This window comes from Pantherophis guttatus, chromosome 1 (genome assembly GCF_059756535.1).
Source record: "Pantherophis guttatus breed Tessera chromosome 1, ASM5975653v1, whole genome shotgun sequence".
Taxonomy (NCBI): domain Eukaryota; kingdom Metazoa; phylum Chordata; class Lepidosauria; order Squamata; family Colubridae; genus Pantherophis; species Pantherophis guttatus.
The window spans coordinates 204,140,338-204,154,000 of record NC_142063.1 but is presented as its reverse complement, the minus strand read 5'-3'; the positions used below and the strand labels follow the sequence as shown (position 1 = coordinate 204,154,000).

The window sequence follows — 13,663 nt, the reverse complement described above, 5'->3', positions numbered from 1 at the left end:
TGGGCGTGGCAGAGGAAGAATACTGCAAAATCTCCATTCCCACCCCACTCCAGGGGAAGGATACTGCAAAATTTCCATTCCCACCCCACTCCTGGAGGAAGGATATTGCAAAATCTCCATTCCCACCCCACTCTGGGGCCAGCCAGAGGTGGTATTTGCCGGTTCTCCGAACTACTCAAAATTTCCGTTACTGGTTCTCCAGAAGCTGTCAGAACCTGCTGGATTTCACCCCTGCATCATGATCATTTAGAGAATATGGCAATTGTTAAGTGAACATTGGAGACATTAAACGAATCCATTTCAATAAAATGTAGAAAAAGTGCACTTGGGGAAAGAATCTAAGCTAAATGAAGAAAGCGCACAACCTTCTCTACCTGAACTAACCACGAAGCAGTCAGTTTTTTTCAAAGTCCTTAAACTAGGTTACCCCAGTTTCTCAGGTAGGACAAAGCACATCACAGCTCCACCTCAGCTATTTCCAAAATTGAAAGGAACCATTGGTTTTTCTGACGATGCCCGTTTGTGTGATTCCAGTGAACATGGACGCAGTTGTGCTGCGAGGGGGGGGGAAATCAGAATACTTTTAGTCTTATCATAAGGTCAAGAGCAGCAGTTGCAGCCTTGGGGAGCGGAGGCCGCTATAGATACTTATCAAGTGGCTAGGCCTGTCTGCGTAGGTGGTTAGATACCACTGACGCTGACCGCTGGATGCATTCAACACCCATCAAGGATGAATTCAGCACAGCGCATTGATGCAATCGCCGTGCGTTAAAAACACACACACACACACACACCAAAGCTGGCCCCGAGAATAGCTCTGCCCGCAAGCATCCCGCCGTCAAAGGAGCAATCGCCGCTATCCAGCAGGAAGCAGATTGCCCATTCAGCTGTGCTTTTAGCCGCTCGCACCCACCCCCTTACTCCAAGCTGCCGCCGAGCAAGCCCAATGAAGCAAAGCCGGGGGCTTCCCTCCCCTCCCTCTCCGAGAGCCCTGCCTTTCTTCTGCCATGGAGTAGGGGGATTGGCTAAGAGAGCCGAGAACACCCCCCCCCTCCCATCTTTTTCATTGGCTGGACATCCTGATGGACAGCTCAGAGGGCAGGTGAGAGGGGTATGCGTTTGCCGAAGAGTCTTGCGGAGCCGGGGCTGAAAACGACAGCGTTGATTTAAGAAGCGAGCTTGGACTGGTGTGGGGGGGCGGGAAAGCTGCTGTTGGATTCGAAGGCGTTGTAGCCATGGGAGTGGAAGTCGAGACCATTTCTCCGGGAGACGGTACGGTTCTTTTTTTTTTTTTTTAACCTCCCTTTGTGACTTTCGGGGGTTGGAAAAGAGACTGCGGAGGTAGGAATGGTGGTGGTGGTGGTGTTGGGGGTGGAATTGTAGCCCGAGGGAGCCGCAGAGGAGGCGCGCTAGCGCTCCAGCCGCCGCCACTTCTCTGCAACTGCTGCAGGGACCAAGGTGGTATCTGTAGGGGAAGTGTGTGTATGTCGTATGTGTGTGTGAGAGAGAATGTTTAAAAAAAAGAAAAATGAAGACATCGGAGGAGAACTGGAATCCAGTATTTGGGACAGGAAGCCGAATTGGAGATTTTTTTTTTTATCCCGCGAGAAGGGTGTGCTTGCTACAAGGCAAAGGCGATGGGATGGACCAACATCAGTCCTGGTGAGTCAGTGTAAGGGAAGAGCGAATAGACTTCTCCGATGGACACTAAACTAAACAAAATGTTCAATTAAGGATAGCTGTCTGAATGGTGTAGCACCTCCCCGTGTATTCATGAATTTTTATATACTCTGTCCAGTTGGTGACATTCAAGTAATTTAACAACCGGTTCTCTGCCCTAATGATTTCTTCCAACAACCAGTTCATCAAACTGTTCAGAAAGTTAACCGGTTCTCCCGAAATGGTGCGAACTGGCTGAATCCCACCAACTGACTCTGTCCCTCACCTGTGTTTCCTTTGCCATAATCTGTGCTGCCAGATCAGTTGCTGGTTTCCTAAAATGTCTCCGGTAGTGTTTGATGGAAGTTTCAGATCAAAAAAAAAAACGGTGAGGAGTTGGATGACTTTCCTCCAGATATTAGGAACTGTAACCCAAAGAGAATTGGAAAACCTAGAAGCAAAAATCTGTGAGGAAAAAACTGCCAGGAGAAAAGGAGTAGCAACAATGCTGTCAAGCAAGGAAAACTTGAGACTTCCTGATTTAGAAAAACGGAGGCTGGTGTCTTTCCAGAACGGCATAAAGAAGGAAAAATATCCAGAGGGCTCTATGGGGGTCAGTCATTTGCAGTTTTTGGCAAGAGCAGACACCCCTAGCGATTAGGGTTTATTTAAATGGCATTTACTGACAGCTGCATAAATCCAAGCATGGTGAAGTAATTTAGGAACAAGAGCAAATTATAGTGACTATCACCATTTAGCAGACAGAGGAGATCTGTTTCTTGGTGCCAACCTGGAGAAGACTTTTATTCTTAGAGCAGCCAAGATTACAACTGCAGCACTTAGCAGCACAGTTTTGGGAGAATCAGGAGAAGTGGTCAATAATTAGCAGGAGATTATTAATTATTATTAATGGATATTAAAGAGTGGGGATTCAAACCCAAGTTAGTTTGCAAAGTTCTTGCTATTAGGGGCCATTTCTGATAGCATCTTTTCCAATCAACCCATTTAATTAAAAAGTATAAACTTGTGGTGACCTGAAGCTCATTTCATCAGATGCATAACAGAATAAGAGAGTTGAAAGGGACCTGGAGGTTTTGTAGTCCAACCCCCTGTTCAGACAGGAAACCCAATACCATTTCTGACAAATGGTTGCCAATCTCTTCTTAAAAACCTCCAGCGTTGGAGCATTCATAACTTCTGGAGGCAAGTTGTTCCACAGATTAATTGTTCTAACTTTCAGGAAATTTCTCCTTAGTTCTAGGTTGGTTCTCTCCTTGATTGGTTTCCATCCATTGCTTCTTGTCCTGCCTTCAGGTGCTTTGGAGAATAGGTTGACCCCATCTTTTTGGGGCTTAACCCCTGAGATATTGGAACACTGCTATCATGTCACCCCTAGTCCTTCTTTTTTTTTTTAATTTGATTTATATGCCGCCCTTCTCCGGAGACTCAGGGCTGCTTACAATGCATTAAGCAATAGCCTTCATACTTTTGTATATTTATACAAAGTCAGCTTATTGCCCCCACAAACTGGGTCTTCATTTAACCTACCTTAGAAAGGATGGAAGGCTGAGTCAACCTTGAGCCTGGTAAGATTCGAACCTGCAGTAATTGCAGGCAGCTGTGTTAATAACGGTGCTTTAGACCACTGTACTACCAAGGCTCTTTTCATTAAACTAGACATACCCAATGCCAGCAACCTAGCATAGAGGCTAGACTGATGCAGATCTTAAATTGGGATTGGGTTAAGCAGGTGTTGCTTACATGTGAAACAAATTACAAGTTCTTTATCAATTAACAATTGTAATTGGTTAAAAACCGGTAGTGTTTGTTAATATCCTCCATCCTTCTTAATTTGGAAAATGTTCACTTCTGATTTTTTGCCATCATAAACTAGCACAGATTTTCTCCTATGGCATCTGGAGTCCAGTGTTGAGGAGAATATGTTTCCCAGATGGCAGACTTGACATTGATGTCGATAGCACATAGGCAAAATGTGGTCTTGTGGTATCTTTGCAGAATTTACATGTGAAATTTTTGTTTAGCATATCTCATGACACAAAAATGACTCCTGTGAGCGCCTAAAATAGCCACAGTATGCTTGTCCTTAGCTATAAAGTTTTTGCAAAGCTTTCAGTCTTTAATATTTAGATGAAATGATGGCTAGATTTGGAGGAATAATGCGTTCACAAGACTCTTCGATTTCTATTAGTCATGATGAATATTTAGTACTTCCTGATTCAGAAGAGGAATATTTCTGATGGTTAGTTGCTAGGAAAATTAAAAAAGGGAGCTATTGTTTTCCAATTAAGATTATTAGCTTTTCAGAGGCATTAAGTTTGGTACTGTGAGAAATAGGCTATTAATGTGAACTGAGATTTTTTGTTATCCTGATCAGATAAAATCAAGAACCTTTCTTTAATAATTGCTGAGGTGTGTAGCAGGGATCTTAGAATAAGACTACCCCCGTATGTGGCTGGTTGATCTGTCAAAAACATTGGTCTATGTCTATGATGATCTATATTGCAAACCTTTCATCAAACTGCTAATCTGGAAACGTTAGTTGTGAATGAATGTCATTTAGTAAAAAGACTGTTGATTTCTGTATACAAGCTAGTTTATTATTCTGGTTCATTGCACATTCAGCCAGATGTTCAGACTGGATTTATTATTTTTATCCATCTATTGAATCTTTCCTAAAGACCTGGGATAAGGAGATGTGGATGTGTTAAAAGTATCATTTTATTTATTTGTATCCTGCCTTTATTATTTTTACAAATAATTCAAGATGGTGAAACATATCCACCGGACCGTCCGCCTCCTAGTTTCCTACAATGACAGCCCTATGAGATAAGCTGGGCTGAGAAAGAGTGAATGGCCCAAAGTCACCCAGCTGGCTCTCCTGGCTAGGGTGGAATTGAGCTCAGGGTCTCCTGCTTTCTAGCCTAGTGCCTTAACCACTAGACCAGGGGTGTCAAACTGGCGGTCCGTGGGCCAGATGCATCCACTAGACCAGGGGTGTCAAACTGGCGGCCTATGGGCCAGATGCGTCACGTGCAGGCCGCGCCCACCCCAGTTCCGCAAAGGGGAAAAACTTCACGGTACATCACATGACAACACTGCGAGTTTGACACCCATGCACTAAACCAAACTGGTTTATATCTGAAATCATGCTTCAAAAAAAACCTTGAACTTTTAATAAAAGGTACAAGTAATAATGATTTATTCCTTCTATTCCTTTTCAGTAGTCACTTTTTGTTTTTTTGGTAATGTTAATTATTAGCATTTTGTTTCTGAAAATCAGGCTGAATTTCCATGTAGTCTGGACTTCCTTGAAAACTTAGTTCCCCAGAAACCCAGTCTATCTGACTATAACAACTGGTTAAGACTTACATTTTTTTTTCTTTTTCAAAGTACAGCAAGAAGAGACTACTGGATATTGTCATGGCATGTTCTCAGTTTGTTGGACTTAAGAAAACCTTGTAGTGGTTAATACAATGTAGGTGCCTCCTGGGATGCATTTTGCTAGAGACCATAAAAGATATGACAACAGGTTGATATGGAAGGTTTTACCCAGGGGGATAGAATTTTGAAAACCTGAATGAAGGGAGTAATATAGAGACATTACACTGATTATGTGTGTAATTTTGCAGTGTGTGACTTTCCATTACATGTACAGACTGTTTGGCTTTTACTATTAGTGTTAAAAACTAAACTGAATTATTAAACTGCTTTATATTTTTCTTATGTAGTTTTATGTATTGGTTTATTCTGTTTTATCTTTTTAAAAGAGTATATTTTTATCAAAGAGATATCTAATAACTTCTTTTAAAGCATGTTTTATATTTTTAACAGGAAGGACTTTTCCAAAGAAAGGCCAAACATGTGTAGTCCATTACACGGGTAAGATCCATTATGAATACAGTGATTTGTTTATTATTATTGCTGCTTTTTAAAAAATTTTATAGTCTTCCTCTCCCACCCCCCACCCCACATTTATACTTATGAATCAGTGGCATCCTAATCCATTCAATACCTATTTTTGGATTAACATAAATTCTATTAATTTATGTGAACTTGATCATTGATATTGATTTCAGCTGTATGGTCACCTACCCATTCCACTTTGTAAAGAGTGACCTTGATGGAGATAGAGGTTGAGGCTGTAAATTGGAAAACAGCAATTTAGTATATTTTGAAGAGCAGAAATAGTTCTATTGCTAGTGTGCTACTTTTCCCATCCTTGAGTTTAATGCCCTTCCCCAGTCATTGATGGCAGGATAATAGTGTTCCAGGCAATGTCTTTGAGATATGAAGAGGTAGAATGTCTCTTGATTCCAGAATGAATTATGGAAGCTTTAAAAAACTATCAAGCAAGGAGCATTAGAATCCAAGGATTTCTTTACCTTTACAGATGTGACAACTGATTTAAGAAGTTATAGTACAAAAGAATTCCTTCCAATATAGTCAGTATTATTCCAGTAAAGACTCCATCAAAATCTCAGAGCAGATTGTACTAATAGTACCAAATATTTACTCCCAATATTTGAGGCAGGTGTTTCCAAAATGATGAAATGTTCTAACTCTAAATTCTAGAAGAAAATTTGAGTGACTTGAGGGAAGAGTGACTTGGTTCATAATATGACTGCTCAGGTCCTGTTTATCCTCTTCTGATAAGAATTGCCATATGTAGTATTTATTTATGTAGCAAAGCTAAGTGTACAACTGGAAATGAATATGTGGGAGTAGACTGTTATAATATCAGTTCTTGCAAACAGTGATCATATCAGAAGTAAATTGGATCTGGTATCTTGCTGCTGTAATTTTGGTGTAAATACAGTGACTTTAAAACCATGGTAGAATTGGATCTAAAAGTGATGGCTATTAAACTTGAATTAGAAATATCAAGAAGTCTACACTTGATCATGAATCTCAGTGGCTGAATTTTGTCCAGTTACTCTCCCTTGAAGGTCTGCTTTGGAGATAAAATTAGGGAAGACAGTTGTGTATGTGATAGAAATAAAATCAATGTGGGGAAACGTAGAATATCAACACAATAAGTAAAAATTGGTACAGAATTAGAGTGAGCAATCCTTCTCCAAGTCTGACAGTAATCTAATTGTCAAATATTTGTGCACTCTGGAAGTAAAAATACTTTTCATATATTCTCCCCCCTCCTTCTGTACCAGAAATGTAGTTTGGTTTTTCTGTGATTCTTTCTACACTTTTTACTCATGTTTGAATTTTTCCATTGTGCACTGAAGCTCATGAATCCATTTGATTCAAGGCAGAGCAAGCTTGGGGGCTGTAGTAAGTATGCGTTTTGATACCAGAAGGAAACCAGGTGCCTGATAAAGGAATATAATCTAATAAAATATATGTGTCCTCCTAGCTAGATGGAAGACATCTATTACAGTGTAATGCCAATTGCACTGGAAGTAACATTACTGAAAATTGCATCACCACACATATTGTAATTGTGCCCTAGGAAAGATAAGCCAGCCAAAACTGGATTAGCTACAAATCACCCCCCCCCCTGCAATTTTATTGTTTTTGCAAAGCTTCATCTTTTAAAACTGTTGCAACCTGAGATGGGATGTTCATTTATATGACAAAGGTTCATAATTCATTTTTCTCTACACCATTACCATGTCTCAAAAGATGGAGATTTTTCTTTTCTCAGAAAATTGTAATGGCATCTGATCATGGATAAAATGCATTGCCAAGAGTTGTGGGGGTATTTAGTGATTCATAATAGCAGAAAGTTTGTATGTTTTATGTAAAACACGTCTTCTGAGACTGCAGAAATAGTTGTTTTGAAAAAGTCCCAGATGTAGTCAATAAAATTGCCATTTTGCTTCTTTAGTGTTCTGTTTTTTAGAATGAGAGAAACTTAAAGAGGACTACAGTATTGTGAACTGAATTACTAATAATTTATATTGGTAATCATACTATGTAAATAATTAAGGTGGTAGTTCTTGTTTTCATTTTTCATTTTCCTTCATAACAGGAATGATAAATTATTAGTGTTTGTTGCTTTAATTTAAAATGAAATGGACCAAAACTTTAGTACCATCTGCACTTTATTGGATACTTACACTACAGAAGCAAAGTAAGCAGAAGTATATACAGGTAGCCTAGAATTACAATCATAAGTCATTGCAGTTGTAAGTCAAGGCACCATGTGACTGAATTAGAAGTTACAACTTCTAACTAATGACATCATTAAACAAATGTAGCAATCATTACATGAATCCATTTTTCCCAATGGGCATTTTATGCTGGAAACCAGAAGTAAATGCTCTAAACCAGGGATGAAATCCAACAGGTTCTGACAGGTTCTGGAGAACCGGTAGCGGAAATTTTGAGTAGTTCAGAGAACCGGCAAATACCACCTCCAGCTGGCTCCAGAGTGGGACGGGAATGGAGATTTTGCAGTATTCTTCCCCTGGAGTGGGGTGAGAATGGAGATTTTGCAGTATCCTTCCCCTGCCACGCCCACCAAGCCACACCACGCCCACAGAACCGGTAGCAAAAAAAAATTGGATTTCACCACTGCTCTAAACCAGCATAAAACATTGCAAATCATGGTTATGTGCTGGGGGATGCTGCAAATAGCTGTAAAAGTGAACAAGTTTTGATAGTAAGTCAAGTAATACAAGTAACTGACTATAATATAAACAGTGGTTTGATTTCCATATCTGTTTTTAACAGTGCTATAAACATAGTCATTGTCATTTATTCACTTGTGATTTATGGCTAGCATTTTATAAGAACTGAACGAGTTGTTGTATATTTAAGTTTACTATGGGTTGGCAGTTTGTGAAATTAATGTAAACCACGGGGGTCAAACTTGTGGCATCACATTGCTGTCATGTGACATTTTTTTCCCTTCGCAGAGCTGGGGTGGGCCTGGCCTGCGCGTGACGCATCCAGCTCATGGGCCGCCAATTTGACACCCCTGATGTAAGCTTTCCTCCAAAAGACAAGTTTTGTCCAAGGAAACTATGGACAAAATATATGGATCAGAGGTGGGTTTCAGCAGGTTCTGACCAGTTCTGGAGAACCAGTAGCGGAAATTTTGAGTAGTTTGGAGAACTGGTAGTAACCAGTTTGGAACCATCTATTCTCTGCCTCCCAAGTCCCAGCTGATCGGGGGGAAACGGATTTTGCAGTATCTTTCCCCTGGATTGGGGAGGGAGTGGAGTTTTTATAGTATCCTCCTGGAGTGGGGTGGGAATGGAGATTTTACAGTATCCTTCCCCTGCCACACCCACCAGGCCACGCCCACCAAACCATGCCACTCCCACCAAACTACACCCACAGAACCGGTAGTAAAAAAATTTGAAACCCACCACTGATATAGATGATGTAGTGTAGTGGCCACAATTTTGCCAAATTTTAATCCCATAGGAGTTGTGGATCCCAGATTTTTGATGCATTCTGTAATTTAGCCCATTTGAGGTATCTTGGTTCAGAAATTGTTTCTGTGTGATGCACCGCTTCACCCAATTAAACGGACAACCAGTTTTATACAGATTATGGACTATAATAAGAGCACATAATACACAGGTACTATTTCTAACAGCATCGTTATTCTTATAACTTTAGGCCTGCTTAGAACCCATGTAATAGACCTGCAGGAATGAGATTATGCTGTGACCTCCATACCCACCATTATGTTCCTGCTGCTCAATTACAACATCTTCCAAAAATTAGAAAACAAAGCAGGTTAAATTCATATTCTCTATGTTTTGGCTTCCCATACCATTTAAAGCATAATCCAAATTCTACACTCTGCAATAGAGAAGACACAAGAAAAGTTTATTTCCTGTGGCAGATATTAGTCCTTCAGCCTATGAAGTGTAAAAATGTGGGATAAGAATACAACAACAACAAAAAAGGCAAGGCCAGTGAGTGTGATCCACTCTACTAATTAGAGCTGAATTCCAAAACACCTCAGTTGCTCTGACTTGCCATCATGAAAATCTGCAGTGTTCAAGATGTAAGAACTGCTTCTGCTTCTGCATGAAACTAGCTGAAAATTCTCTGAACAAGAACTCTTTATGCACATCAAATAATAGAATATATCAATTTAAATGAACAACGGTGGAACCTGAGGCTCTGTGACTTTATACATACATCTGAACCAATCACCAAAAAAGGAATGTCTTTGGCCCAGATAAGGTTGCTTCCAAATGGAGGATTTGTAATACTGCACGTTGGGACATTGTAGAGCTAGTTCATTCTAGTGCAGATACATAGCTGCACTTAACCAACCTGAAACGATCTCACAAGCTAAGATGGATTGGTATTAGTTAGTACTTGGGGGAACATTTGAGAAGAGTACATTGGCAGACCACTTCTGTATTGTTGCCAAGAGAACTGTATGAATGAATCAAGCTTGGCTCTAAGGAAACTTTATTTACATTTCCTTAATTTGGTTTTCCAAGGAAAGGTCAAAATAGAAAACGGGGGATTGAAAATGGAAGACATCATTAACTGAAAAATTCCCACCCATGGGTGGAAAGCACCAAATTGAGCGAAGGCTTATAAATATTGTGGCTTTTTCTTATTAACTGTGGTTATTTAACCATCTCCAAGTTCTATTTTTTGCCTGGATCCTATGTCAGACACTGTAAATGAAAGAGACTTGAGCGATGCATCCAGTGGTGGGATTCAAGTAATTTAACAATCGGTTCTCTGCCCTAATGATTTCTTCCAACAACCAGTTTGGCAAACTGCTCAGAAAGTTAACAACCGGTTCTCCCGAAGTGGTGCGAACTGGCTGAATCCCACCACTGGATGCATCCCAATGGTGTTATGAAGACTGGGATGTGGATTAAACAGCTACTTTGCTTTTCATGCCAGTGTTCTTATACCTTTAATATCACTACAAGAAACAGCAGTTCAATCCTGCTGATTCTTAATCAAAGGACTGAATATCTAGGTGCTTTCCCAAATACTTTGAACATCTACTATAAATTCCACTCCATTCCCAACAAGGAAAATAGGATCACTGTTTGTGGGAGATGTAGTCTCAAATATCAAATAATACCACCCTGTTTGGTATCTTTACATCCAGATGTTTGGATGATTTTCATCCTGATAACGTTCAAGAAGAGATTTGTCTATTATCCCAAGCTTTGGGGCAGGGGAAAGTTTGAATGCTGCAAAAATGGGGTATAGATACTCTTCAACTTACAACAATTAACTTAGTGACAGTACAAAGTTAGAACAGCATTGAACAAGGGACTTATGACTGTTGCAGAATCCTTTTGGTCATGTGATTTACGTTCAGATGCTTGACAATGGTTTATGTTTATGATGGTTGCAGTGTCCCGGGGTCAGGTGATCATCTTTTGCAACGTTCTGACAAGCAACGTCAATGGGGGGGACAGATTCACTTAGCAACCTTGTCACTAACTCAAAAACTGCAGTGATTCACCTGACAAACATGGCAAAAAAGGTCGTAAAATGGGACAAAAGTAACCAGAGATCTCTGGGCACTTGACCAGGTAAAAGTTATGACCACAAATTACTGTATATACATATAATAAATATAGACATATTATAAAGTTGGAAACAAGTTAAAACAGCTTTAGAATAATATCTTGGATTTCAGTATGTTTACTGCAGAAAGGGAAGAGTGTTAAGCTAAGAGATGGTGGCTCGGCTAAAACTATCTAATAAGTTCAGCATGACAAACATCTTCACTTCATTCCTAAGGAGGACCCTACTCCATGCCAGGCATGTCCAGCCCACAGGCCACATGCAGCCCTGAACAGCTAATCATGCAGCCCCACAAGACTGCAAACTTTTAACATTATTATGTGATTTATATGCGTTAACTGCAGGTAGTCCTCAACTTACAACATTTCAAATAGTGACCGTTCAACATAACAACGGTACTGAAAAAAGTGACTTGTGACCATTTTTCACACTTACGACCATTGTAGCATCACCATGGTCACTTGATTTACATTTGGATGCTTGACAACTGACTCACATTTATGACGGTTGCAATGTCCCAGGGTGTTCCCTTTTGTGACTTTCTGACAAGCAAAGTCACTGGGGGAACCAGATTCATTTAACAATCGTGTTACTGATTTAACAAACATGGCAAGAAAAGTCATAAAATGGGGCAACACTTGTTTAACAAATTTCTCACTTAGCAACATACGTTTTGGGCTCAATTATGATTGTAAGTTGAAGACTACCTGTATTTTGGTAGTATGTTGTTTTGAGGCCAGTCTGGATTTCTTTTTGTCTTTGTAACTTAAAAGGAGTTTTAATTATAAGCTGGCCACAATAATTGGCAGTCAAGTGACTATGTACAACCCATCTCTGCGTTGACGAAAGCTTACATCTTTTGACGGTGGTCTTGCCATGCAGCTGTTTATAGGGTAAACACCACTTCTGAAAGAGAGACTAGCACTGTAGCTGTATTGCTGGCACCTGTCCCTTCACATGTTTATTTCCTCTCCATGAGATCAGACAATGTGTGAAAATACAGTCTAGTGTGAAAAGTATCTATGAGTGATTGGAAATAAGTCATAGAGGTGATAATATGTGAATAATTGCTGCTGCGATTAAGGACCTCTTGATGCATCAGTTTGGTCTCTCAGTTGGATATGAACAGCTGCTAGTACTGTGTCAAGTAGAAAAAGAAAAACAAGTAAGAATCAATTCTATCTTTTTTCTGTCTCAAGTTCATTTTTACGAACAGAGGTTGTTTTTTTTTTAAGGGACAGATTTTTCTGATTTGTGAATATGGGATATGGACATGGCTAATAATGGAAACCTTTTAGCTTCTAGCCCAATTTTCTGTGAAATTCATATTCATAAAAATATGGCAATAAAAATGTAAAGAAAATTCTCAGCTTAGGCTTCATTTTTTCATTTTCTTTTGTTGTCCAGCTCTGTCAGTGGCTCTTACAGAGGCTGAACAATAGAGGGAGGGGCAGAGGTGGTATTCAGTAGGTTCTGGCCAGTTCTGGAGAACTGGTAGCGGAAATTTTGAGTAGTTCGGAGAACCGGTAAATACCACCTCTGACTAGCCCTGCCCCCATCTATTCTCTGCCTCCCGAGTCCCAGCTGATCGGGGGGAAATGGGGATTTTACAGTAATCTTCCCTGGAGTGGGGTGGGAATGGAGATTTTACAGTATCCTTCCCCTGCCATGCCCACCAAGCCACACCCACAGAACCGGTAGTAAAAGATTTTGAATCCCACCACTGGGGGGGGGGAGTTGCCTCCGCTAGAAAAAATGTTTGCCTGTCCCATCATAGAAGCACCAAAGATGACATTGATAATCTTTGAATACGATTCTAGTTTGGAGCCAATCAGTTTTGCGTTTATGCAGCATGCCCAGATCTTTTCCCCATCACAACTGAAAATTGGCAGATATCACAATTAATGCTATTAAAATGTTTCTGTATAAGATATTAGCAAGCCACAGGCTCCCTTTAGTGCTGCTTCTTGTTGAAACACAACATTGGTGCACATTTTGCACCTTGATGTTTTAAGCTTTAAGCTCAGTCTTATAAAAATGTATGTACAACATGAGAAAGTTGCTATAAATTTATTTGTCGTGAGGGGAGGAATTGGGCAGAATGGCATGTGAGAAAGAGATCTTAGGCTGAGAAGAGCAGTCTGCATCTGGGACTGAGTCACAGTTTTCTCTGTGTGTCAGGGCATCCTGTGCAGACATTCTCCACAGGTCAAGGTAAGCCGACATAGGTCACTAGTTCCTCTGATTGTATTCTTAGGTTTATATTAAGCATTTGACTGACTTCCCACCTTCAGCCTCACTCTACTTCTGTAAATATTTTCGATGCTGGTATCTATTGTTGACAGAGAACACCAGCTGAGAGTTCTCTTAAACCTTTCCTTAATGTGTGGCTCTCTGCCAATGGAAACTAGACTCTCTTGCTTAGACTGGGGAATGCAAGGGTGAGCAAAATTAAGATAAGCAGTAACGTCCACCAAATGCTTCCTGTGTGGAG

The 13,663-nt window shown here is 40.2% G+C and overlaps 1 protein-coding gene across 1 annotated transcript in view; it reads left to right on the top strand.

Annotated features, from left to right (window-relative positions):
• The first annotated feature begins 1,113 nt into the window (after positions 1–1,113).
• FKBP1B (FKBP prolyl isomerase 1B) overlaps positions 1,114–13,663 on the top strand; it is a 28,330-nt gene continuing 15,780 nt past the window's right edge. Inside the window, exons 1-2 of the mRNA XM_034432205.3 lie at positions 1,114–1,272; positions 5,512–5,559. Of these exons, the coding sequence (XP_034288096.1) occupies positions 1,236–1,272; positions 5,512–5,559 (85 nt within the window). The 5' untranslated portion in view covers positions 1,114–1,235. The remainder of the gene's footprint in view (positions 1,273–5,511; positions 5,560–13,663) is intronic.